Source organism: Camellia sinensis, chromosome 1 (assembly GCF_055761805.1).
Source record: "Camellia sinensis isolate YWXY chromosome 1, ASM5576180v1, whole genome shotgun sequence".
Taxonomy (NCBI): Eukaryota; Viridiplantae; Streptophyta; class Magnoliopsida; order Ericales; family Theaceae; genus Camellia; species Camellia sinensis.
The window spans coordinates 172393453-172421123 of NC_138961.1; the positions used below are offsets into that span (position 1 = coordinate 172393453).

At 36.6% G+C, this 27671-nt stretch overlaps 2 protein-coding genes across 2 annotated transcripts; one reads left to right on the forward strand and one right to left on the reverse strand.

Moving 5' to 3' along the window:
- The first annotated feature begins 2171 nt into the window (after positions 1-2171).
- Positions 2172-23952, forward strand: LOC114272403 (calmodulin-binding transcription activator 3-like). The gene is made up of 13 exons (XM_082889086.1): positions 2172-2594; positions 3941-4060; positions 5709-5824; positions 6004-6092; positions 12035-12077; positions 17050-17257; positions 17398-17511; positions 17640-17929; positions 18637-19188; positions 19332-20032; positions 20614-21193; positions 21337-21660; positions 23496-23952. Exons 1-13 carry the CDS (start codon positions 2552-2554, stop codon positions 23607-23609), a joined length of 3294 nt encoding a protein of 1097 aa, XP_082745212.1. The 5' UTR covers positions 2172-2551; the 3' UTR covers positions 23610-23952.
- A 698-nt stretch (positions 23953-24650) lies between these two features.
- LOC114272405 (akuammiline synthase 1) lies at positions 24651-26432 on the reverse strand. The gene has a single exon (XM_028214092.2). The coding sequence runs from the start codon at positions 26153-26155 to the stop codon at positions 24833-24835; it is 1323 nt and encodes a 440-aa protein (XP_028069893.2). The 5' UTR covers positions 26156-26432; the 3' UTR covers positions 24651-24832.
- Between the last annotated feature and the right edge of the window lie 1239 nt (positions 26433-27671).

A 27671-nucleotide genomic window follows, 5' to 3' on the forward strand; every position in this document is an offset into this window, starting at 1 on the left:
TAATTAATTTTTATTATTTTGTTCCAATTCTAAAGGCTATGATTTCTTAAAATTACATATGATTATATGTTAGGTTCACGTCTAAAAACCTCACCATGCAACTATAAAATGTCATTTACTGCTTATTAAAATATTATACCTTCTCTCTCTCTCTCTTTTTTGTTTTTTTGATATAACAAGGAATTCACAGTATTAAATTTAAAAAGATTCGGGTGTCACAATCACGGTAGACAAGTGTTGGACTGATTGACTGCATGCACAAAACGTGTCATCTCCCTCGCCTTTGGATCCCTGGTTACCACGTGTTTTAATTATGTGACGAGTGTAGAAGAGTGCTAGAGAGAAGAACGTTGGAGAGGAGGGGGATCCGTCATGTTTCTGACCAATTAAAAACTATTATTTCTTTGGTATTTCACAATTATTTAATATAAAATCGCGAGTTCTATCATTTCCACCAATCACAATACACTTAAAGCATCACGTGATAGTGCCTAAGGAAAATCAAGGCTTTGTTTGGCGTAAACTTTTTTTTGGTTAAAATAGTCAATAAAGATAAAAGAGATTAAAATAATTAATAAAACAAAATATTACTTCTAAATCAATCATTTCATTTCTCTTTCACAACCATCAAATCATTTTTTTGTTAAAAAAATTACTAACTATCATTCTAAATATAATTTTTTTTAACTAGGTTAAAATAATCAAATAATCAAAAAACTAGGCTAAAAAAGTTTGGACTAAATGGAGAAATTATCAGAGATTCATCAGAATGTCCAGAATATTATTGAAAAAAAATAAATGGATAAATTATAGTGAAAAACATAGCAAAATGTGCTAAATATTAATAAATTAAAAGGAAAAAAAAAAACATAACAACAACAAACAATAATGGAAAAAAGTATATATTATTTTTTAATTTTTGTAAGATTTAAACAAATAATTTTAAATATTGATCAAACTGTAAAGTAAGCTTTGAAACTGTAAAATGTTACAGTTTTAAAGTATGATTCTATTAAGTATTTAACTTTATTAATCAAATTGGAAAACATGTTATGAAACTGTAAAATTTTATAGTTTCGCACAGTTCTAAAGAATGTTACGAAACTATAAAATTTTACAATTTTAAAGTATGATTCATTTCAGCACCAAAAAAAACTAAAACTGTAAAATTTTACAATTTTCACCGCCTGTAACTAAAACTTAAAAACAACTTATTTAGAATTTGAAAATTTTCTCCATTAAAACAGAAAAATAGAGGTGTGTAGTAGAGAAAATGTAGAAAAATTGAGAAATCGAAGGAGAGAAACAGATATAGAGAGAATATTGCACTCCGGCAACTATTTTTGGTTTAAATCTAGTCGGATCTCATGTAAGATTTGATGTAGATCTGAGTAGATATACTCATTTTCTTCGTCGAAAACTCGTCTCTTTCGTTGTCAGTGAGAGTGAAGTAAGGAGTCGATAGTTAATGGATGTCGGTGAATCCCAAACAACGATAGTCGTCTGTCACCGACAACTATATATTAGAAAAAGAAAGAGAAAAAGTAAGGCATAGTCACTGATCACCGAAAATCATGAAGAAAAAGAGGTAAACAAAAATAAATACACAAATAAAAATGAACAAGAAAAATACGTAGTGGACTTTTGAGAGTATTCAAAAGATTGTGGAACTAAATAGACTTATCCTCTTTTAAATAGGACTTTCAAATAATATACTTTTCATTTTTTTAACTTATCTAAGTCTTATCATCTTTTTACTTTTTATAGATTTTTTTGTAATAAAAAAAAACAACTATTTGCTCAAAAACGATTTTGATTCTCATGAGAGAGAGACTCTCACGTAGGCCTTTAGTTGTACTAATAAAAATTGAGAATTTTAATTTTAACATTTTAAGGAGAATTTTAATAAGATAAAAAGGAGTGGATCTATTATGATATTTGTATTTATATTTATATTTTTTATTTTTTCTCTTATCACGAAAATTAATGGTGTTTATCATTGTTGTTGGTTATATGTAGAAGGCATTTTGAAAAGTTGGTAAATTTTTTTTTTCTTTTTGATTTTTTAATTAATTTTTTTTTTATATAAAAAAATAGGAAGATGTTGTGATTAAAAAAAAAAAAAAACGAAAAGTCAAAAAACACTCATTTTTTTACCACGTTTCCAAAACGCCCCATCGTGGAAGGTAGAGCAACACGTTATCATGCCCCAACATTTACGTCAGAACACAGTGAGAAAGTTCGTGGAACTAAAGAGCGATACAGTGACTGTAATTCCATTTCGGCGGCTCTCTTTCCCCGATTTTCCTCCGTAGATTCCTTTCAAAAACACTTCCTACTTTTATTGTGCTCGCGATCTCGATCACACACCACGATTGCCAGTCTGTGATTCGATTTCCATTCGTTCGATTCGACCACTTTCTTCAAAGTCTTCGCTTCAAAAGTTCAGGAACGACCTCTGAATTGCAAAATTCTGGGTTCAGTTCATGGCGGAGTTGTTCTGAGATCGGAGTGAAATTGAGAGAGGAAAAAGAGCGAGCGAGTTCAGTTCATGGCGGAGCCTCGGCGGTACAGTCTCGGCACTCAACAATTAGGTTAGTTGTTGAGAAAAATTTGTTTCCTTTTCTGGCTTGTCTTCTACAATTTCATGTATGTGCTTGTTGATCTTAGTTGTTCTTATATGTGTTTGTTTTAGTTTGCTAGAAATTTTATGGGGGTGTTTGGGAAGTTTGGTTTTTGTTTTTTTTCACTAAAAACAAATTAGTTACAAAATCAAAAAAAAATTAATCCAAACAAAATATGATATCAAATTTCATAATCATTTCACTTTTTATTTCAAAACATTCGCATTCAACTGCAAAAACTATCTTCCCAAACACAAAAAAAAAAAAAAAAAAATTTCTCCAATAATATTCTTAAAAAAAAAAAACTCACTTCCCAAACATCACTTAGTCTGACTTATTATAACTTATTATAGAATCGATTCTTAATAATCCTCTCTCTGTATATAGGTGTATGTGTAGTTATTATATGTGGAGTGGAGTCTATGGAGTTGGATTTATTTAATTTCTTGAAAACTATTTGAGAAGCAAGTATTCGATGAATTTTCTAGTGGAAAAGATATTTGATAAACTTTGACCCTGGTTAGGTGGAGGTACGCTGATAATATGTTTTTGTAGGAAAAAAAAAAGAGGGGGCAAATGCTAAATGAGTGTCTCTTGGCATTGTTTAATATTGGGATTAATGTAAAAGTTCCTTGAAAATTGGTGAAGTGTTAAAAAGTGTGTTGATTTCAATAAAAAGAGCATTGAATTCAGTGAAAAGGTGTCTTGTGTTCTTTTTATAAAAATAATTGTCTTTTTCTTACGACGTGGGGAACTTACAAGACACAATAAAGAATTAAGAGAAATGGAGTAATCACTGTCATCATAATTTTTAAAAACCTTCTTATTTCAAAGCATCTTTTAAGTTGTTAGAATAAGCTTGAACACTGGCCCTGCCCTACATTTAAATCCCTATCACCAGTAATCAAAATACAGTTTGGAATGGCCCAAGGCATTGGAGAACCTGAGAGGAGTAAAGGAGGAGTTGCAGAGTTGGAATAAGATCAAATTAGGAATTTTTTTTTTTTTTTTTTTTTTGTCATTTGGGAGCAAAGGAGTATGAAACCATGGATTAGAATCAGAGGGCATTAGGTGGTGAAATGGTTGCAGAAATAAATGGTTTAGAAGCCAGAGAAAGCATTCAATTAGTTGGAAATGTGCCAAATGTTCAAGTTCTAACTGTTACAGTAAGTAGACAAATATGTGTTTCTATAAAACTGGATGATTTGAACATTGTTTCAAACCTGGTAGTTTAGTAGTTTTTATTTCATTGCTTCCTTTCTGTTTGGGCATTTGAAAGTCAGCAGATTATTAACTGAGTTTGTGGTTGAATGCAGATATTGAGCAAATACTATTGGAGGCCCAACATCGATGGCTACGTCCTGCTGAAATTTGTGAAATTCTTCAAAATTACAAAAAATTTCGTATTGCTCCAGAGCCTGCAAATAAGCCTCCAAGTATGATTCTTAGCTGCATTCAGTCAGTCAATAAGTACAGAAATAAACATGCACACAAGAAATATTCATCTCACAGTTTAAAGCAAAAATTCAAGTTCAATAATTAACTCGATAGAAGTCAACAATCTTGAAACAAAAGCTACTTAGTCACTAACCAAAAAGAGCTTCTGCAAAAGAGGGACATGGGAAGGGTAAGATGTAATAAAAGAAATGTGCACATTATACAAACTGTAAACACAAAACTTGAACAATGAAATTGACTTAAGTGTAAGAAAAGCAATTAACCAAGATCATCAATTCCCCAAATAGGAAATGACAAAATAATCCCCAACCAATAAACCTCAAACCAAACAAGAACACAAGAAATATTTGTCCATTTGGCATCATTTTTTTGCTTTAATTTATTGGAAAGTTCTTTCATGATTTTCATATTATCTTTTAGATGGATTGGAGTGTTAAAAATGATCTGTTGGTAAAATTGCTTCTTGCATAAAACTCTGTTTTGGTCAAGCTGTTTGTAGTTCATTTGTTTTTGTTTTATTTTCTATTGTCTTCTTCTTCTTCTTCTTCTTCTTCTTCTTCTTCTTCTTCTTCCTTCATTTTTTTTAACACCCAAGATCAAATCTGTATTGCAACTTGTGTGATGCCATTTATTTCCTCAACACTTCTGTAACATATGCTGTAGGTGGTCAATCATTTACACATAAATTCAAAGTTGAGAAGTTCAGTATGGGAAAAACTGGGAAGTTGGAGAAGCAGTAATTTCTTTATATTTAACGTCTTTAAACTCTTATTTTCAAATATTTTTCTTGTGTTTGCCTTGGGCACACTTTCTAAAGGCCAAGGATGATCAACTTTTTGTCCCTTGCATTTTTCAAGTTGTTATTCACTTCTAACAGCTATCCCGCGTTGCCTATTTATATCTCTTTATTTTCATGCCCTTGTTCTTGGGTCTTTTTGTCTGCATAATTGTTTCTATTTTTTTTTCCCCCAACTCTCTATGTTAAACTTCCACTCTTTGTTCCTTTATATGTTTTATTGCTAAATATAATTATCTTTTGGTTCCGACTGACATCATCATTGAAATTCCCATTTGTAACCTCTTTCAAATTCAATGAGATATTGAGATCCAACTAGCACTTAGTGTTATCTCATTTTTGCCTCAACATTGATTGTTGTTGAAATTCATTTTCGATTTTTGTTTCCTTTAAACCCACTGGGAGTTTATATTCTGCTTAGGACATCATTCTCCACACAACTTGTGGCTTGGAAAATGCAATTGCATTGTTTTCTGCGGATGGCATTGATGCTTATTTGTCATTTCAAAATTTTTTGTCTGTCTTGGTTCTTCTAGTCCTGCTTTTTTATCCTCACTACAAGAGCCTTTTAGTTTTAAATTAGCTGCCCTGGTTATTTCCTCTCTGTAATTGATAATTCTAGATAGTTAGGAGTAGCACACAGTTTATGTTTAACTCATAGATAATAACATGGTTTGAAGCTGTAGGTGCATTTATTGCTGTCATGTTTGTGATTTAAATGTGTCATTATCTTCATTTAGGGCATTTTCCCATTAAATTTTGTTGGATAGAAGAGGGCATTTTCTTATATCTTCAAAGTATCTTGGCTTGACGTGCATGTCCCTTTTCAGGTGGTTCACTTTTTCTTTTTGATCGGAAGGTGTTGAGATACTTCAGAAAAGATGGCCATAACTGGAGGAAGAAGAAAGATGGAAAGACAGTGAAGGAAGCTCATGAGAGGCTCAAGGTTTGTGCAAAAGGATGATGCTTGTTGAAGGCAATTTTTACTTTTTAAGTTGATTTTGTCTACACCAGACAGAAGTTTGTGACTTTCAGGAATTTTGCACTATATGATATAATGAATAGTTCATGCTGTGTATTTTTATTACACTTCCAAAGTAATTTGCTTGTATAATGTCCTTTCAGGCTGGGAGTGTTGATGTGTTGCATTGCTACTATGCCCATGGAGAAGAAAATGAAAATTTCCAGAGGCGAAGCTATTGGTTGCTTGAAGAGTGAGTGTCTAAAAGTTTGCCTTGCTTTTATCTAACCGGAATATAATATGTAAAATGTTGCTTTAATAATTAGGTTAGTATAATAATTAGTATGCTTTAATAATGTACCTTTAATAATGTTGTTTGGTTTGTGCTTCTACTTTCGGTTTGTAATTGTTCTCCCTCTCCTCTATGAAGGAGAGAGCTCAACACACCATTATACACATCAATCAATAATGCAATTCTCTTTATACATTCAATTTTAACATGGTATCAGAGCAAGGTTGAGAACCTAGTAATTCCGCTTCACCGGCGGGCGGCAGCCTCGCCTTGGCTGCCCGCCGGACCTCTACACATACCTTCACTCCGCTGCATCTTCCAACAAGATCCTCTGTGTGTTCAGATCTTTGTATGCAACACCATGGTCGTTCATGAACTTCATCCCTTCTGCCACATCTGTACTGGTTTCTTCTGGCTTTCTCCAGCCTTCACCACCACACCTGATCTCAAAGCAACACTGACACCAGAAGATTCACCTTTTCTAACCCATACCAAGTTTGAATCTCTTGGCTTCTGCAGTTTCTGGCTATGGAACTTTCCAGAAACCTTATCGCACTTCCCAGACGATCTTCCACGGCCTCCTTTCCCACCACTCAGTGAAAGATCCTCCAATTTCCGTCCGATTTCCACTGATCGATCAACCGGGACTTTCTTCTCCCCATCCATAACATTCACCAGCAAATTGTTGGCATTTCGCTTGATTTCACTGGTTTTCTCTTCTTCTTCGACCCACCTTCCATGCTCGTCGAACTCTCCAAATCTCAAGACATCGTGGCCGGCGATGGCACCACCACCACCGTCGTCGTGCTCGCCGGAGCTGAGGAGCACTCATGCTACAACCCAAACTTCTCTCTCTCTCTGCCCAAAGTCCACTTTTAGTTCAACATAGGGGTGCAACTCGGGCGGGCTCAACCCGAGCAACCCGAGCCCAGCCCGAGTTTTTTTAGGGCTTGGGCAACTATATCTTGTAATCTGGACGGGCTTGGGCAGATTTTTGATGCCCGAATTGCAATTCGGGCCGGGTTTGGGCAGAACCAATGGCCAACCCGAGCAACCCGAACCCGAATTCAATTTAATATATTATATAAATTATATAATATATAATATATAATATATATATAATTTAATAAATTATGTAATATATATAAATTAAGTAAAAGAGTTAGTCTTAATTTTTATTTATTTATTTTTTTTTTTGGTTAGTTTTCTACCATTAGATTAGCATCTTTTATGTCTATCCTTAGATCTACCTACAGGTTTCTGAACTCGGGCAATTCGGGCAACCCGAGTTCAAAATACAAAGCTTGGGCCGGGCTTGGGCAACAATGTTCGGGTTCATGGTCGGGCTTGGGCGGGCTTGGGCAGTGCCAAATACAATTCGGGTCGGGCTTGGGCAGACCCCCAACCCGACCGAACCCGCCCGAGTTGCACCCCTAGTTCAACATCGACGTGTGAATTCGACTGCAGAGAAAGGAGCGAGATGCCACCGTCGAGCCAGCTTCAGGCAGAATCAGGGGAGCTGGAGTCATCGGCGAGGCTGTCGGAAGCAAATTCTGGCCGCAGCTTGACGGCCGACAAAATGCCTTCAGAAACCGAAATTGAAGACTTCTTCGTAGCTGCTGAAAAGTGCCTCCAGAAACAATTTACAGAGAAGTATAACTATGACATTGTGAAGGAATTGATTTTCCGCGATTTGCTTTTTCTGTGAGCGTGAGAATTCAGAAAAGAATATTCCTTACCTCTTTCTTTTATTTTGTCCTCCACTTTTCATACCCACAATCCTTTTTTTTAATCAACCGTCCAACTTGCGTATCAGGTAAAGCTGTGCAAGCCAACTTTCTTTATTTTATATATATATCTCTTTTTATTATATTATATATAAAAAAAAAAAAAAAAAACCCAAAATCATACCCACTGTGAAAGATCACCACTCAACTTTCTTTTCCTTTTTTTTTTATTCTAGCTTCTTTTATTCAGCCACTGGCTTTTGAAAACACAAAACCAGAAGGTTCAATATATTTCTTTATTTTTTCTTTTCATCCATTTTACACCACCAGACATGATCCAACACATACTTTTTCTTTTTTCTTCTTTCCACACACTCATGTTCCCACTCAACTTTCTTATTTTACTCCATCTTTTGACAAGAACACGAAACACAACCTTGCACACCCACGTTGGCTCCACTTTTCTTTTCAAGACAAAAAAAAAAAAAAAAACAAAAAAACAACATTATTTGTAGAAATTTAATATATAAAGAAATAGAATAATGCATATATTGATGTTATTGATGCTATTACAAATGGTTCCTTATATAGATGTAGGTGTAGTGGATGGTGGTGGTAGGTGAGTGTGTGGTAGGTGATGGTAAGTGTGTGGTAGGTGATGGTAAATTTTAATAGCCCCCCGCAAACTCAAGGAGGAGAGGAACTAACCAACTTGAGTCTGGAGAGAGGAACAAAATAATAAAATACATAAAAATAAAAGAGGATAGGAGACACTGTATGGTCGTGTCAGACCGTTGGTGAAGACACTGGATGGTGGTGTCATAACGTTGTAGAGGACACTGTATGGGGGTGTCATAACGTGGTAGAGGACACTGTATGGTGGTGTCATAACGTTGTAGAGGACACTGTATGGGGGTGTCATAACGTGGTAGAGGACACTGTATGGTGGTGTCAGACCGATGTAGAAGACAGTTTATGGGGTCATGTCGGATCGTTGTAGCAGACAATGTTGTGACAGTTGTTGTGACAGTTTACAGAGTCTTGCTGGACCCTTGTAGAAACTAACCGGAATCAATGTCGGGACAGTTTACAGAGTCTTGTCGGACCCATAAAGGAGCTAACCGGAATCAATGTCGGGACAGTTTACAGAGTCTTGTCGGACCCTTAAAAAGTCGCACCCTCAAAAGGTGTGACCAAACTTTCAAAAGGCGTGCCATCAAAAGGCGTGCCCAATTCATCAAAAGACGAGCCATCAAAAGGCGCGCCAGACACGCGGCGATGCACGTGATCGACAGTGCGCGTGTCGGCCTCTTCGTCATGTTCTATATAAATCGAAGCGGAGGCTGAGGCTGGGAAGCATAACAAACCAGTCTGAAACCTCGGAACCTTTGCAGTCTGAAACTGCTATTTCGCTGAAACACTCAGCAACCCAAAAAACATGGCCTCTTCTTCCCGTTCAGCTACCCAGAATATGGCCTCTTCGTCCCGTGGTCTGCTCACTCTTTTTCCCGACCTCAACGAGTCAACAAGAGAGATAACTGGTGCGGTGGCCCGTGAACCTCAACCAAACACCTCTGATTTTGCTCCGTTGAACTTTCCGATGCGGTCTGTGGAGCAAAAAATGGCGGTGCAGTCGGATGTGGAGGCCAATCAGTATACCTTGAAGTCATGTGTGGAAACCATGACTGCGGTTACAAATTTGTCGAACCGGCTGCAGAGTAGGACAAATGAGGTGCAGCAATTAACCGCCCAACTGGCTCTGCTCCAACGCATGTATAAGGATGCGCGAGCAGAGATGAGTGTGCTAAAGACGGAAAACAAGGAGCTGAAGCGGAAGGCCACCGTGATGTTCCGATTTGGAGGACCGCCATATGCTGCAGTGGAGGAGCAGGGAGTAGGAAACTTGCTTGGTGGTCTAGGAAGTACGGAGGCAACACCGGCAAGGACTGTCCAAGACGGAGGCAAGAAGAAGAGACCTGCAGCAGAGTAGAGAAGAAAAATCCCACTGTGGGTGTGGTTGGTTTGTGTGGGTTCTGTTTGTTTGTGGTTTTTTTTTTTTTTTTTTTTTTTATATTGTATTTTTTTTTCGTGTAAAATTGGGATCAGGATTGATACCTGAGATGAATAAAATATGGTTGGTTGTGCAAATTGGAAATTGGGTTGGGTGTTTTTTTTTTTTTTTTTTTTTTTTTTTTTTTTTTTTTGAAGGGAAGTAGCTGGGGGCACGTGGGGTGAGTGCGGTTTCTTTACAAAAGATGGATTAAAAGAAATATATAAAAAAAAAAAAAATAAAAGGAAAAGAAAGTGGAGTGGGGAACAGGAGTGTGTGGAAAGAAGAAGATACATGGCCAGCAGAATGATTAGGTTTTGGTGGGTGGGAAAAAGTAAAGTGAGAGAGAGAAAAACTGTTTGCTGGATCATCTACCAGTCAATCCATCTTCGTAAAAGTTATCACCGGTGGAAATGATGAAATCTATGTCCGACTTTTCTCCTGTTTTGCCCATCTGAAGAGCAACATGAGATTGGTTGTAATTTCCTTTTCTTTCCCAGTCACCAACCACCAAAACGCTAAGAGACCCATCAGCTTTTGCAGGGTGTTCGAACCTCTCAAGCTCAGCTATGGAGACACTGAAACACAGCCCTATTAGAATAGCAGTGAAGAGCTTGAGTTTAAGAGAGAGATTCATATTCTTGTTTCCGATCAACAATTCAGTCATGGCGTTGGATGAGAGAGAGAGAGAGAGATCAGGTTGTGGAAATTAGGAAAGCGATTCCTCGGATTCTTGCTCTAGTTACGGTTCAAAACCCAAAAAGAGCAGGTTGCCTTCTTTACAGAAGTCCGCTGGCAGCTGTAACAGTGAAAGGAAGCGTGAGAAAATGAGGAAGATGGTGAAGACACTTAGAGGAATTGTTCCCGGTGCCAACCAAATGAACACTGTCGCTGTTCTTGATGAAGCTGTCAGGTACCTCAAGTCTCTCAAGGTAGAAGTGCGGAAAATTGGAGTTGGTTGAGGGAGAGAGCCGTGGGCCTCGTGTTTGTGTTGTCTGAGTGTTGTGTGTTTTTGGTTGTCTAGGTGGTCTCCGACAGGCGAAGTTCACCTGGTATCGTAGTGCCGGCATCGCTACAGTGAGCGTGGCAAACCCAGTTAATCTAACCATCGGGAGGAAGCGCTCCTGACCATAATAGAGGGCTACAGTGGCACAGATCTTTGTTGATTTTATCAGCGGAATAGGCTGAGGTCTGGCGGGCGGCCAAGGCGAGGTTGCCGCCCGCCGGTGAAGCGAAATTACTTAGATTCTTAACCTTGCTCTGATACCATGTAGAAATTTAATATATAAAGAAATAGAATAATGTATATATTGATGTTATTGATGCTATTACAAATGGTTCCTTATATAGATGTAGGTGTAGTGGATGGTGGTGGTAGGTGAGTGTAGTAGGTGAGTGTGTGGTAGGTGATGGTAAGTGTGTGGTAGGTGATGGTAAATTTTAACATTATTAAAGGTACATTATTAAAGCATACTAATTATTATACTAACTTAATTATTAAAGCAACATTTTACATATTATATTCTAACAATTTTGTCAAATCTTTGCACTTTGCTCTCTCTCTCTCTCTCTATATATATATATATATACACATATATAAATCTGTCTGTATTACGGACCACCTCTGGGCAATTGCTTTTAATACAAAGTTTATCTGTTAATTAGTATTAGTGTATAAAGGTTGATTGAATGTAAATGCCTACTTGCAGCTTCTTGTACATGCACAGACATAAGTACAGTCTTCTGATACTATTTAGCATTGAATAAACATCAATTGCTGAGTAGAATCTGGTTCGTTAGTTTTATCTGCTTCTGGAACAGTTTTGCTGCTTTGGAAGTCCCATTACCTTTGTCTGTGAGGGAAAAAAGATGAAATATGGTCTAAAGTTTCTCCCGTTTTCTCTGTCATACTAATCATTTTAATTTTTGGAATTACAGCCATGTCTATAGCTGTAGACTCATGTTAACTTGTATGAACTTCCACGAAATTGACGACACCTTGAAAATTGAATCAATTTATGGAAGTTAATGAAAATCTGACCATTTTTGTATTCTTAGTTGTTATTTTGGAAGGGCTTTTGCTGCACATTCTCATTTGCTTTCTATTTGGATGACACCTGCTGCAGGGAGCGCTCGAACATTGTTCTCGTCCACTACCGCGAAGTAAAGGTTACGAATTTATTCTATTCTTTCTTTGTTTCTTCATTGAAGAGATTCACAATTGATAATTTGTATATTGTATCAGATGATTCTTGAGCCAATATATATTATACATTATGCTGGCTATTTTAGAATAACATCGCTTTCTAGCTTTCCCATCTCTTTTGTTTCAAGGTTTCTTGTGCATGTATAACTTCCATGTATTGGAATCTTGCTACAAAATATAATCTAATGTGTTTTGTTGCCCAACTTTTCACATCAGTGCTAGTTCTAATGGTCATTACAATGTTCATGTTACTTGTAAGATTCCCGACTTGGTAGCACTTCTATGATTTGGAAAGCTCCTCCATGGGTTTTAGTACTTCATGTTTCAGATATAATATTTTCTGTGGGCATTTTTCTTTTGGTTTCTTATTCTATTTTAATTTTCCAGTTTCTAATATCTTCATTTAAGTGACACACCTTCCTTTATAATCTGCTAATCGGTCATTATTGACAGGCTATATCTTTGGGAACCACTACAGTATTCTGATTTATTAGCGCACCAAATCATGTAGAATTAGGCAATGTTTTGAAATTCCATCAGGACATATGTTTGGTCAATGGACATATGTTCGGTTCATACTGGGTTAACTGACAGCAAGAAATAGATCAATTATCAAGTAACTTGGGGAGGAGCCACTCTCTTTAAGGAACTACTAATGGTCTCTTCAAAACTGTCTTAAACATGAACTGTTGAATGCTCTCTGAACCAACTTAACAGTTGTCATGTATCCTGTACAATGCGATGTTTTGAAAATTGATTTAGGACATATGTTTGGTCAATGGACTCAGTTGGTTCATACTGGGTAAACCGACAGCAAGAAATGGATCAATTATCAGTTAACTTGGGCAGGAGCAACTCTTTTAAGAAACTAATACGTTTTCTTTAGAACTGTCTTTAACATGAACTGTTGAAGTAAAACAAAGCTTTAAGAAAGATTCAATAATAATTTCATGAATTCATTGGTTTAATTTTTCATTCTTGCATTTAATCTCCAAGATCCAAACCAGCTAAGAAAAACTTGTGTGGAGCTGAATGGGGATATTAAACACCAGGTTCCATACTCTCTCTCCCGGCGTCTCTTTATTAACTACTGTTTTTTCTCCTGTTGCCTATCTGTTGCCCACCTGGGGAGGGGCTGGGGGTTAGGGTACAGTGAAACAAGGGGTTCTTAAAGCCTCAAGCCAATAGAGAGCAGGACAAAAACCTCCTGGACAGAGACACCAAACCAGCCAATATGGTCATGGTCAGCATACGCAGCCTTTTGCTAACCCCAGGAAAATGAGCCAAGACAAATATCTGATCGAAGAGTGTGAACCACATGCAAGTTGTGGATGCGGACCAAATAGAATGGTAAACCCGTAGTGAAGCGGTTAATATACATTTTAATAAGTAAGACAATTTTAATAAAAGAAACATCAAAAGCAGATTGTGCCCAAATTAAAAAAAGGTTAAACTGTGACAACCTTGGCTACACTGACAAAAGATGCCTAGACTCTCAAAAGACTAAAGGTCTATAGATTCTTATAAGTGAAAAGAATCCACAAAGGGCATGTTTGATTGGGTGGATTAAAGTATGGGATTGGGATTATTAATCCGTGGGTCCAATTATCCTATGTTTGTTTTAACATTTTGGTTTAGGATTATTAATCCAATGGATAATTAATCCAACAAATTTGTAGGATTATTAGTAATGGGGTAGGGGTGGGATTATTAATCCAATGGATATTAATCCAATTGGATAGTGAATACCACACTAATTTAATAGGATTATTAATACTTCACTATTAATCTTGTGAATCAAACATGTTACATGACCAAAATGTACAAACGGTGAGGTTTGGGAGATCCTTCCCCGACATCCATCCAGACAAAATAGACTATACAAACTCTTAAAAGCCTATGCAAAGGCTCCTCTACAGCTCAAAAAGTCCTCTTGTTTCGTTCCCTCACCAAAGCCACATTAAACACAAAGCAGCTAGCCACCATGCCACACCATCTGCCTTTTGGCGTCGTTTCCCTTCCCTACCTTCCCACCACCTCAGCATTACCCCTACCACATCCCTATGAAACATCCACTCCATCCCGAACACTGCTAAAATCAACCCCCACAATTCCTTTGGCCATATTGTACTGAATTAGCAAATGAAAAACTTATTCACTATCACACTTAGAGAGGACTTGTCGCCCCCTAATTAAGTTATCATTTGTAATTCTCATGGGCTGTATTCGACATATAAAAGCAACCTTCGATGGAGCCCCAAAGGTCCAAATGCCTTCGAAAGGGAAGGAGAAGGAAAAGGATACTTTGTGGTAGGGTCAAGAGTACACTTTCTTGGTATTGTGTATATGACAAGGTTTTCGCAACAAGTTTCAGTTTCGAGTTTTGTAATATCAACAAGAAGTAGAGATCATGCGAATAATCTTTGATCCAATATGATGTAGTGTTATACTCTTTATTTCTTCGTTCAATTGTGGAATCCTTACGTTATTTGATGAGAGCCTACTGCGTAAGCTATTGTTTGCTACCCTTCCTTATAAAAGACCCATATTACATAGGCTTGGGTATGGGTGTCAAGTACGGATATGTTTCCAAGTATCAGATTCATCTAATTTTCTTGTCTACGGACACCAATATATAACTAAATTTCTTATTTCTTACGTACTTAGTTTTATTTTTAAGAATAAAATGGTGTTTACAAACTAACAAGAGTATTTTGTAGACAAAATGGGAGTTCTATGCAAAGTAATGATGCAAACTAGACTATTAAGGCATACTTAATGGGTGCATCTCTAACTAGACATGCCGATCACATATTTGATATCCTTACTTATGCGTCGAGTGTCTGACACAGGTATTTCTCAAATTTGGAAGTCCATGTAACATAGTAAACGGCCATACAATCCATTAACTTGCAGAATATCATGTATTTGAACCAAACCACTTTTTTTTTTTTTTGCTTGTTTCTTTTTCTCGGTTGAACCTTCCACTGCTTTTTCTTGTACCCTTGATTTGGATTTCGTAATTATTTTTTGGTGTAATTTGACTTGCCCTTAACTTTGTCTCGGTTGATGCTAGCCTTAGTATCTCACCAATGGATTTATTTCTTATATTATGTTTTCAGTTAGGTAAATGATCAACCCAAGTTCTTAAAATGTCTTATTGCGATGACAGCACAACATCAATTGTTTAATTGTGTCTATGGCGTTAGTTGCAATGATTGATTTGTTTTGTTGGTAAGAACATGATATAATAAAAAGTTTTGGTAAGAAGGACAAATTATTAATTTGAAGATTTTTTATTTCCATTTTCACCCTTGCGTTGTTACATCCTTATACACAACCACCATTGGACTGTCACCGAAAAATTCGTTAGCGTTGGAAAAGTCGCCGGTGATGGCTAAAAAAGTTGCTAATGGTGGTGGTGATGATTTAGATAGATAAGCAGATTAGGTGGGCACATAGGTGGATACATGAGTGACACGTGGACAGATAGATGAATAAATGGGTGACACATGGACAGATAAATGACATTTGGATAGATAGGTGACCTATGGACAAATAGATGACAATTGAGCAAATAGGGGTAATCTGGTCTCTCACATTGTTGTTGTAATATGGTCTTTCACATTGTTGTTGTCCTTATGGCCCCATAAGTTTTAACCTTAGGCTCAACATATCTAGAAATGGTCCTCTGGGCTGAGTCCCCTTGTTTTATTCTAGTAGCACAAAACCAAAATAACCAAACCAAACCAAACCAAAAATTTGTTTCCCAACCAATTGGAGTCGGTTACATGAGTAATTTTCTGCCATTCCGCTTTATCAAGGGCTATATACTCAGTTCAATTTAATAAATTCATATCTCTTACTACAACATCTCATATTAGTTTAGGTCTCCCCTTCCCTCTAGTATTTATATTCATAGTGATTATCTTATTTTTCCTTACCGTTATATCTACTAGTACTCATTGTAAATGACCAATGCATCGTAGTCTGTTCTTTCTTGTGGTACTCCAACCATTTCACAAATGTATTCGTTTTTAATGCTTTCTTTCTCGATCTTACCAATTGCCAACTATTCATCTTAGCATGCTCATAGTAGCTACACTCATTTGATTAATGTGTTGTTTCTTAATTTTCCAACATTACAAAAAGTATTCTTGACCTTATAGATGTTCTATAAAATTTTCCTTTCAATTTTGTTAGAATTGTTCAATTGCATGTGTCATCAAATGCCCTTACTTTATTTTTTGTCTATTGAGCTTTGTATTGGTATTTTGCGAGTCTTACCTTTTGTTAAGATTTCACAACACCTTCAATTAAATTCTTGTTTTGGAATTTAGAGTGGTTGAATACGATCAAGATGGAAGCATACCCCCATTATCTTGTGCTTTCTACTTGGAGTTCAAGTTTATTTAACTTAAATTAGTCCGAACTTGGATTGGGTCCTGTTTCTCAATGGCTAAAACCAATGGGTCTCACTTTTTGATCTAGAACCTAATATGACTGTTGCAAACTTCCTATCTCAATGAGTTGTTTGAACAAAGTGTCATGAAAAAGTGGATTTTTGGATTGTTTTGAACAACACCCGAATCAATCCTTGATAAGATTTCAAAGCTTACAAGGTTGTAAAAATGAGTTTTATTTTCTAGGTCAGATCCACTTCATTACAGCCTTGTGTTGCATACCTCATGACAGCAATTATAATATTTTTTTTTCCCTTTAAATTTCTAGAGTGTGACTTGACATGGATTATTTCTAGCATTGCCTGTTGAGCCATAGGGTATCAGTGTATCACTTGACATATCAGATCTCCATCACCTATGAATGCCATTGCTTATCATATCTCTTGAATCTGTATTTTATTCCTAAATATTTGTAAACATTAGAAATAGTATTTTGCTTTAAAATGTTCACACGTCATTCTTTTCTCATTAGGGAAATAGGGCAAACTTTAGCCGCATTAAAGAGGCTGAAGAAACTATTCACAATTCCCAAGAAAGTGAAGAAATTGTACCCAATTCTGAGGTGGATAGTTCTGTATCCTCAACATTTAACCCATACAACTACCAAGTAACTTCACATGCTACAGATACAGCAAGCTTGAACAGCGCTCAGGCATCAGAATATGAAGATGCTGAGTCAGGTGCGTTTATGGTGTATTTGTCAATTCTCAGTTCTAATTCCTTAGAAAATGGTTAACATTATGTCATATTGAGAGGATAAGTGGATATTAAGTTGTTGATTGATGATAATTCTTCTTCATGATAAATAAATTTGGTGTAGGATATAATCACCAAGCAAGCTCAGGATTCCACTCTTTTCTTGAGTTACAACCACGTGTTGTGGAGAAAATGGAGGATGGACTCTCCGTGCCTTATTATCCAGTGCCTTTCTCAAGTATTATGTCTTCTGCCGTTGTTTTATTTTATGTCGTTTAATTTTTATCACTTCTGCAGTGTTTTTTGATGGTTGAATGCATGATGAGAGGTATCAAAAGATTGTAATACTTACAAGCTTTTTTACAGATGATTACGAAGGAAAGTTGTCTGCTATTCCTGGGATGGATTTTGTTCCACTTGTTCAGGGAGATAAGGGTAAAAACAGTGTTAATGCTGATTTAACATTTGAGCCTCAGAAACAGCTGGACTTCTCATCATGGAAGGACGTAGTGGGAAACAGTGGCACTGGAATTCAATCTGATACCATGAGTTTTAATCCTGGACAAGGAAATGAGCTACTGGAGCAAATTTTGACCAATGACTTTGGTAAAAGTGAAGATGCTGGGATTTATCCACCTCGCCAAGACAAATGGCAGGTATGCAATGACTCAAAATATTTTGCCTTGCCTTGTTTGCCATAAAGTTGTAATATTTGCTTATATGGAAATACATGCTTATTACATAGTAAAAATTTGATAGATGCTGATTATTGCTATCGTAATGAGAGTAGTAAAAATTTGATAGATGCTGATTATTTCTATCTTAATGGGAGTTGTTTCAATTTGTTTTCATCTTTTCTACCTTATAGAATGAAAGTAAGAAAGGATGCATGTGCTTTTTTATATTTATGGTAGTGCCCTCAGTGTCTGTCCTTGACATATTAGCAGATGTGTCACTGGGGTTTCAAAATTATGCAATTTAAGTAAAACATTTTGCACAGGACAAGATGCAACATGGATATAGATGTTTGATTTTGTGGCTCTATTGTGATAGTGAAATTATTGATTTTTAATAAACCCGGAATTTACATGCTATAATACTAGAAGAAGTCCCACCGGAGCCAACCCGAATTTTTTCAGAAACACCCACACAGCATGATATTAGCCAGTGTTGGTACCTGTAATTTTAATGCTTCTCAACCAAGTTGCAGGTGCACTATGTTAGCTTTTATGAAAGTTGCATACGCAAACCTCATAAGTTTAGCCATCTGTTGATTGAAGCATATCCACCACATCCAATTGTAAAAACTAGTATTTGCCTATCCGAAATATTATGTTCAGGCTTTGACTTACCTTGCAATCAGACTTCTGAAGGTGATTCTTCACACATATCCAAGTGGTCCATGGATCAGAAGTTTTATCCGGAGTCAGAGTATTATCCCACCACTGAGCTTTACAGAGGAGTCAACTCAGTGGATTTACTCAACTCTGCAGGGCCCTTCCATGCACATTCTGCTGAACAAAATGAGCATCATACACAAAGTGACCTTCAGATACAAAGCAGAAGTGCTCTGAAACCAGCATCAGAGAACAATCCGATAATAGAGGGAAAAGCTGAATGTTATCCTTTGAAACAACCCCTATTAGATAGCTTTCTTAGAGAAGGTCTGAAGAAGCTTGATAGCTTTGACAGATGGATGAGTAAGGAATTGGGAGATGTAAATGAATCACATACGCAGTCCAACTCTGGGACCTACTGGGAGACTGTTGAAACTGAGGATGGAGTAGATGATTCCAGCATTGCTCCCCAAGCGCACTTAGAAACCTATATGCTGGGTCCCTCGCTGTCTCAGGACCAGCTCTTTAGCATTATTGATTTCTCACCAAACTGGGCATATGCAGGCTCTGAGATAAAGGTATACTACAATATTTTGTTTTTTCGGCCATGATTTCAACTAAGCTATTGGCTGTCTCAGCTATTTACCATCACTGGGATGAATGACCTCAGGAATTATTTGTCACTGAGTGATGAAATTGTTTTATTTTCTTTGATAACCAGGTCTTGATTACGGGAAAATTCTTGATGAATCAACAAGATGTGGATAAGTATAAGTGGTCATGTATGTTTGGAGAAGTAGAAGTTCCTGCCGAGGCTATAGCAGATGGTGTACTCCGTTGCCATACTCCGTTACACAAGGATGGCAGGGTTCCCTTTTATGTAACATGTTCCAATAGGTTGGCATGTAGTGAAGTGCGAGAATTTGAGTACAGAATTGAGAACCTTCAAGATGTGGATATTCCAGATATCTATAGTGGCAGCAACAATGAAATTCTACTTCGTATGAGATTTGGGAAAATGTTGTCTCTGGAATCTGGCAGTCCCCCAAGTTCTGTTTCCAGTACCCTAGGTGAGAATTCCCACCTGAGCAATAAAATCAGTTCACTACTAAGAGAGGACAACAATGAGTGGGAGCAAATGTTAATGCTTACTTCAGAAGATGAATTCTCCCCAGAAGAAGTGAAGGAGCAGCTTCTTCAAAAGCTACTGAAAGAAAAGCTGCACTTATGGCTCCTTCAAAAGGTTGCTGAAGGTGGAAAAGGCCCAAGTGTATTGGATGAGGGTGGCCAAGGTGTGTTGCATTTCGCAGCAGCACTTGGTTATGATTGGGCTATACCACCCACACTAGCTGCAGGTGTAAGTGTCAACTTCCGTGATGTTAACGGGTGGACAGCACTCCATTGGGCAGCATATTGTGGCAGGTTAGACCTTTAATTTTTTTGTTATTTGCTTTTCTTCTCATAGATGGCTTACCTATAAATACATTTCTTACTGTTGCATGTCTTGTCTTCCTTTCCATGGACAAGGCAACATATATAAAAAGGTAAATTGTACTTTTCACTTCTATAGTTTGACCTTAATTTCAATTTGGTCCCTATTGTTTCAATTTGAACAATTTAGTCCATTCACTTGAAAGTTTCAATTTGGTCTTTCCATCCAAATTTTCGTTAAATTTTTCTACGTGTACACCTTAGGAGACTAACAAGTATCTCAAAATCGTTAATTTTAACCTCCAACTTGAATGGAAGAAAGAATCAAATTGAAATTGAACTTAAAAGTGTAGGGACCAAATTATTCATTTGAAACAATAGGGACTAAAGTGAAATTTGGGTCAAACAATAAGGGTTAAAACTGTAATTTACCCTGCATAAAATATGGGGTTTCAGGAATTTTATTGTATAGCTTTCTTGACATTCAACTTTCATTTAATTCAGACGAGCAGTACTCTTCATTTTTTGTTATTTTTTGGGTAGTTATGTTGCTCTAATTTTGTTGATATTAGAGAGCGGACAGTGGTTGTCCTCCTCTCCCTAGATGCAGCTCCTGGAGCATTGACAGATCCTTCTCCCATATATCCTGGTGGTCAAACACCTGCAGATCTAGCTTCCAGCAAAGGTCACAAAGGGATTGCTGGTTATCTTGCAGAATCTGCCTTGAGCTCTCACCTGCAATCACTTCAGTTGAAGGATACTAAGGACGGTGATGAAGGAAAAATTCCTGGGGTAAAAGATGTACAAACAGTTTCAAAGCAGGCTGCTACTCCAATCGACGATGGGGACTTTCCACATGGACTGTCTCTGAAGGATTCATTAGCTGCTGTCTATAATGCTACTCAAGCTGCTGCTCGCATTCATCAAGTCTACAGGGTGCAGTCATTCCAAAGAAAGCAGCTCAAAGAGTACGGTAATGATAAATTTGGAATGTCAGATGAGCGTGCCCTTTCACTTGTTGTTGTCAAGAGCAGGCTGGGACGGCATAATGAGCCAGTACATGCTGCTGCAATACGAATACAAAATAAATTCCGTAGTTGGAAGGGCAGAAGAGAGTTTTTAACAATCCGGCAGCAAATTGTGAAAATTCAGGTGATGATATAATTGTTGTCCTGCTTACGAAGTTCTGGTTCTTTTTGTTGTATGTGTTTATTCTTCTTGAATATTGTCATACAAATCTTCGTCAATTCTAGTTCGGTTCTTGAATTCTAATTTTCTGCTTCTCTAATGGATAGGCCCATGTGAGAGGACACCAGGTGAGGAAGAATTATAGGAGCATAATCTGGTCCGTTGGAATATTAGAGAAGGTAATTTTGCGGTGGAGACGGAAAGGGAGTGGCTTGCGGGGATTCAGACAAGAAGCACTTACTCAGGGCTCTAGCAAGCAAGATACACCCTCCAATGAGGATGATTATGATTTCCTGAAAGAAGGCCGAAAGCAAACAGAAGAACGGTTTGAAAAGGCCCTTGCTAGGGTGAAGTCCATGGTTCAGTATCCGGAAGCAAGAGATCAATACCGTAGGTTGCTGAATGTTGTCACGGAGATGCAGGAAACTAAGGTATTTCTACTTCGAAACATTTGAAATGCCACTTAACTGTAATTGTTGGAGAGCTTGATATACATTGCTGGGTCCTTTTCCTAACATCTTAAGAGTTTGGGACAATCGGTAACTTAACATGATATCAGAGCTCAAGTTGAGAGAGGTCTTAGGTTCAAGTCTCTTCATTTGCATTTGATCCCTAGTTGCATTCTTTCTTCTCTTGTTTGCATTCTGTCTTCTATGCATGGATGTTTGCATCTCCAGGTGCAAGATGGGTTGCACGTGAGGGAGGGTGTTGGAGAGTTGGATATATATTATTGGGTCAATTTGCTAACAGTTTAAGCTTTTTGGGACAATTGATGACTTTACAATAATCACTTTGGTATTTTCCTGGGAAAATGAATATTCAATATAGAAAGAGTTGTAGAGTATAGGACTTCATTTAATTCAATCTGGATGTGAAAGTTTAGCAATTTATGAAAAGCTAATGCAGAAAAAACTTGGTTTATTCTTGTGTTAGTATAAATTTTAGCTTGGTGCACACTGTTGGTCATGTGTCACTAGCATTTTCGTGTAATGTTGTTGCAGCAAAAGCTTGATTTATGCTTGCTTCTCCACCCTAGTTTGAACCCATATGACAGTCATAAGCGCTGGCCAACTGGGACAATCCAGTTGGTTTAGTTGCAGTTGTTACTAGTCATTTTACATGGACTCTTCAAAATAAATCAAATACTCGTGTTGAACACCAGACACTTAGACAAGGGTGTCGGCTGTGTCCAATACTTTCCATTGGACATTTCTTATAGATTTGTATTTAACACTCATTATATGTATAAATAGTAATATAATTGCTATAAACTGAGTAAAATGCCGCTTTGACACTATGTCATATATAACACCATTTTATCTTATATAATATATCAAAATATGAATTTTTTTTTTTTGGCCCAGTCTACATACCCTTAAATCTGAGATTTGATGAGTCCACCCTCTAGATACGCACCTTCACCCCACACCTATACCTAGGTGCATGTAATATAGGTTACTGTGTTAGCTGGGTTGATATATATTATTGGATCAATTTTCTAATAGCTTAGGCTTTTGAGAAAATTAGTAACTTATGGTATTAGAGCTCAGGTTGAGAGAAGCCTTGGGTTTAAGTCTCTCCGTTGGCATTTTGTATTCTTTCCCTGTTTGATTTCTTCTTCTCTGTTTGGTTGTTTGCTTATCCGTCTGTTTGGTTCTCTGTCTCTTCATGTGCAAGACGGGGTTGCACATGAGAGAGGGTGTTAGATAATTTGATATATATTGTTCGGCCGATTTGAGTCAACAACTAGAACAAGAAAGCACACTTTATTTAAAGTAGTCATGACACCTCTAGTTCACAATCTAAGTCAGTTTGGTTCATGTACACAGCATGGGAAGGACAGTACCAATAGCTAACTAGCATTGCCAAGAATAAATACTTAAAATCACCATAATGCCATATACTTTTGTGAAAAAAGCTCATGCCTGGGACTAGAGATGGCGCAATTCAGGGGAATGTGTCACCTATATGTTTTGCTCAAGTTGTGTAATTTGGTTGAATTTTACATTATTATATCACAAAGGAGAATGCCCTTTACTTGATCATATTGTCAATGACCATAATCTTAATTTTCTTAAGTGGGGAAACGAGATTGCTCATTATTCAGTAATAGAATTGCAGTCGAGGCCATGCAATTTTTCCTCACTAGATTCCTTAGACAACATTGCGTTCGTGTTTGTTTGCGTATGGTGAGGTTATTTTCGAATTCAAACAAGATTGTCTTTCATTGGAAATTATTGTTTTTCCTTTTTGACCCATCTTGCAGGCTGTGTATGATAAGGTTCTAAACAGTACAGAAGATACGGCTGATTTTGATGATGATCTGATTGATTTTCAAGCACTGTTGGATGACGATACCTTCATGTCCACAGAATATTGACCCCGATCTCTGTTTCTATACCTTCTGTAAAATTTGGTTTGCCATCTGCCTTTATTTGATTCGTAGAATTGTAACAATAGGTTGCACTGATATTCATTTGTAAATGTTATATATGCCCGAACCATTGACCACCCTTGTCCAGACTGGGTTAGGAGTTGTAGCAGACACAAACAAGCAGGCTGTGCTAGTGTGAGTTTGTGCCCATAAATTAATCCGTGCATTTGTGAGAATATGTATGTAGTTGTGCACTGTATGATAGGTATTCACAATGCAAGTTGACAGTTGATGAAAACATAGGTTTGATTGTGTTAATGAGATTTGGTAGTTTATTTTTTCTTCGTCATAGACGATGAGAGCCATGTTTATATGCTATATGCCTATTGTGTCCTCGTGCAAAAGCTTCTTTTCAAACCTCTGTTGTATAGTTGTCTCCATCGCTAAAGCACACACCGTGTTTGAAAACTTAGAATCATTCCAACTGTGAAACCTTTGAAGGTATTTCCAACCTCTGTTTGGTAACTAGATTGTATGCATTGGTCTTGTTTATTAGTTGACCCCATTTCTTGTACACACCAAGTCTGAAAGACAATATTATATGTTTCTTTTCGTGTCCACATTGGAGCTCTCAGCTAGTGAAATTCGAACTTGGTTATCACGCTGTATAACAAAATACCTCATCCTCCTAAGAGATCGTCTCTTTGGATCATGAATTTTAATAAGAATTTGGAAAAGAAAAATAAAAAGATAAGTAAAATATAAATGAAATATAATTATATATATATATATATATATATTTTAAATTCTTATTTAAATTCATGATTCAAATACAACTTACAAGTCTTGATAAATGTTTATGGGACAAACCAAGCAAAGCAGTTATAATTGCATACAATCCTTGAAAGACAAAAGAAGAAAAAAAAGAAGGTAATTTCTTACCGTCATATTTGAACATTCTATGCTTTGTATTGCATGTCAAAGAAAATCTATGCCAAAAAAAAATTAAAATTTGTATGAGCATATGGAATATGACATCCTATGAGCTGAAATCAAACCAAAACGTAAACATTCTATGATTTATATTTCACAAGAGTACTAGAAAATTTTATATAATAAAACATTACGCACTAACTAATTAAAGGACGAAAAAATTTCATAAAATCTAGCATTATTCATTTTTGAGCAATGCAAATTGAAAATATTGTTGGAAAATGTGGGTTGACATTTCATTTCATGGTTAAAACAGGTGGGTTGACAGCAGCATAATCTAACAGCTCCGGATCTCTCTCGAACACAGCCATGTCTTCCTCCTTCAGGCACACCCAAGCTTCAATCCCACCACCATCAAAGCTATCCAACAACACCATCACGTTTTTAAACGGCATGTAAACAGTACACACCCACACCGGCTTTCCCCACCCAAAATCAGCCTCGTGTACTGGAAATCTACACCAGCTAGTCACTGCGTACATCTCCTCATCTCCTCTCTGGAAAATCTTCATCCTCTCCAGTATAGCCGTCGATGAGCAACCACCCTCTTTCTCTTGCAGCTTCTTCACGTAACCCTCGTTGAACTCTATCAAACCCTTCTTCAGCTCCTCCACCGCTTTACCCATATCGATCTCGTCATCCGATGTTGTCACCGGATAGTATCCGACCATGTTTCCCATCGAGTTTCCCGGCAACGGAGGGTTGAATCTCGTCCTCAAATTCACGCTCTGGAGCAAGACCGTTGGCTTTGTTTGGGAATTGGATCGAGAAGCCTTGGTGGCGCATTTCCATATCAACGCCGACACCGCTTCGACTCGGGTCGGCTGCGGCGGTGCTTGGTGTTGGTGGATGGTTTTTCCGGCGACTTCGGATTTGAGATTTCCGATGCTGGAAGATGAAAATACGAACCGCTTTATGGAAGTCTTCTCCGACGAAGAGGTGGGTAAGTTCGCGTTGGCCAAGAAATCTTTTGGGGGGAAGAGAGTCGGCCCTGTCAGTAGCTCCGGGGGACTGACCGACTCGCCGCGTGCAGCGGAGGCCCAGGCGGTGATGAATGTGGCCATGGCGGCGGCGTCGGCCATTTTGTGATGAAACAAGAGCCCGATTGCTGCTCCGCCGCATTCGAAGAAGGTTGATTGAATGAGAAGCAGAGGACTACTCGAATCTCCGTCATTTGATTGGATATTATTCAGAGGAAGGAATTTCCTGAGAAATCTCTCTGAAGGTTGGTTCAGAATTTGTGATAAATGGCAACGAGCTCGAGCTTCGACGAAAATAGCTCCATCGTCGTTGCAATCGACTGAGAAGTTGGCTGTGATTCTTCCTGCAAATGGGTAGAAGAGAGATAAGATTTGAGAGAGAGAGGACTTTAGGAGCTTCGATTTTGATTCGATCTCTGCGCATTCAGGAGATGAGGGGAGGTAGAAGTAGATTTGTTTTGAAAAAACACGGGCAACGAGCTGATCTAATAAGGAAATTTTGAAGGTTTTGAGATGATTGGGAGTGGGAGAGGATGGTTTGATAGCTTCTGTAGAAATGATCTCGACCTCCATCGCCATCGCTATCTGTATCTCTGAGCTCCTTTTGTTTCCCTCTGGCTGCCTTTTCTTCACTCACTCTTTCACCATTAATACTATTTTGTGTCTCCCACCCCACGCGTTTAGCGTGGTGCCACATTACCAAACACCTTCAAATTTGTATAACAGAAAGTTAAAAAGGTTGGGAACGAATAATATTAGGGGGCTTTTCTGCCAAAATACCAAGCCATTTCTTAAACTAGGATTAATTTGGATAAATTTTTTAAAATAGACTATAACATAATTATAAATTACGTTTTTACCATTTTTATGGTCTTTCTGTGAAAAATTTGTAAAATCATAAAAGTGTGATTACAAATTACGCTTTTAATTAAGAAAGCGTGATTACAAATCACGTTTTTAACAAAAATTTTTTTTTTTAAAAAGATGATTAGAAATCGCACTTTTAATTAAAATGTAAAAACATGTTTTGAAAACACGTTTTCAATGTTGCACTCACTCTTCATTTTCATTCTCACACTCACACGCACTCACTCTCTCTCTCTCTTAGACACACACACCCGCCACACTCACACACTCACATTTTTTTAATATATATAAATTTTATTTTATAAATTTGGGATCAATATTAAATATATATAATAATAATTTATAATAGCAAATAATAATCAATTATATAATTTTTGTAAATATAAATCATTTTTATATAATTTTTATTTTTCGAGTGATTAGAAATAATTTTTTACAAATTAAATTGAAACAACCATACGTATGTATATAACCTGTCCAAAATTTAAAATGATAATTATTTTTTATTTTTTATTTCTTAACCAAATTAATTTTTAATTTTTTTAAAAAAAATCTAAAAATCAAACCATACATAACCTAAAAATCTTTTGATAAGTCATTTCTTACGTTGGTAACTTATTTAATTATTTGTTAATTTTACAACATTTTTACCATCTGAGACATATTTGGTAACCATTTCGTTTTCAATTTTCAATTTATATTTACAAAAATTTTAAAAACTATCATAAAAACTTGTTTGATAATTTTTTTTGTTTATAAATGGTTGTCTCAATTTGTAAATTTGAGGAAAAAACGTAAATTCAAAAAATGAGTTTATATTGGTTTTTAAACAAAAATTTAAAAATTTTACTAATAATTTTTTTTTTCAATTAATTTTATTTGAAAAAAAAATTATTTACAAACTAATGTGAACTAATTTTTTGAATTTATTTGAAAAAAAAATTAATTGAACAAAAATTTTGTTAGTAAATTTTTTTAATTTTTGTTTAAAAACTAACGTAAACTCATTTTTTAAATTTACGTTTTTTTCTCAAATTTACAAATTGCGACAATCATTTATAAACCAAAAAAATTATCAAACAAGTTTTTATGATAGTTTTTAAAATTTTTGTAAATATAAATTGAAAACTGAAAACGAAATGGTTATCAAACATGCCTCAGATGGTGAAAATGTCATAAAATTAACAAATAATTAAATAAGTTACCAACGTAAGAAATGACTTATCAA

Bases quoted from the DNA above. Each gene is read 5' to 3' on its own strand.
- LOC114272405 (XM_028214092.2), bottom strand. From the start codon at position 26,155: ATGGCGATGGAGGTCGAGATCATTTCTACAGAAGCTATCAAACCATCC.
- LOC114272403 (XM_082889086.1), top strand. From the start codon at position 2,552: ATGGCGGAGCCTCGGCGGTACAGTCTCGGCACTCAACAATTAG. The intron at 17,512-17,639 runs GTATTATGTCTT...GCTTTTTTACAG, and splicing joins TTATCCAGTGCCTTTCTCAA to ATGATTACGAAGGAAAGTTG. The intron at 19,189-19,331 runs GTATACTACAAT...TTTGATAACCAG, and splicing joins ATGCAGGCTCTGAGATAAAG to GTCTTGATTACGGGAAAATT.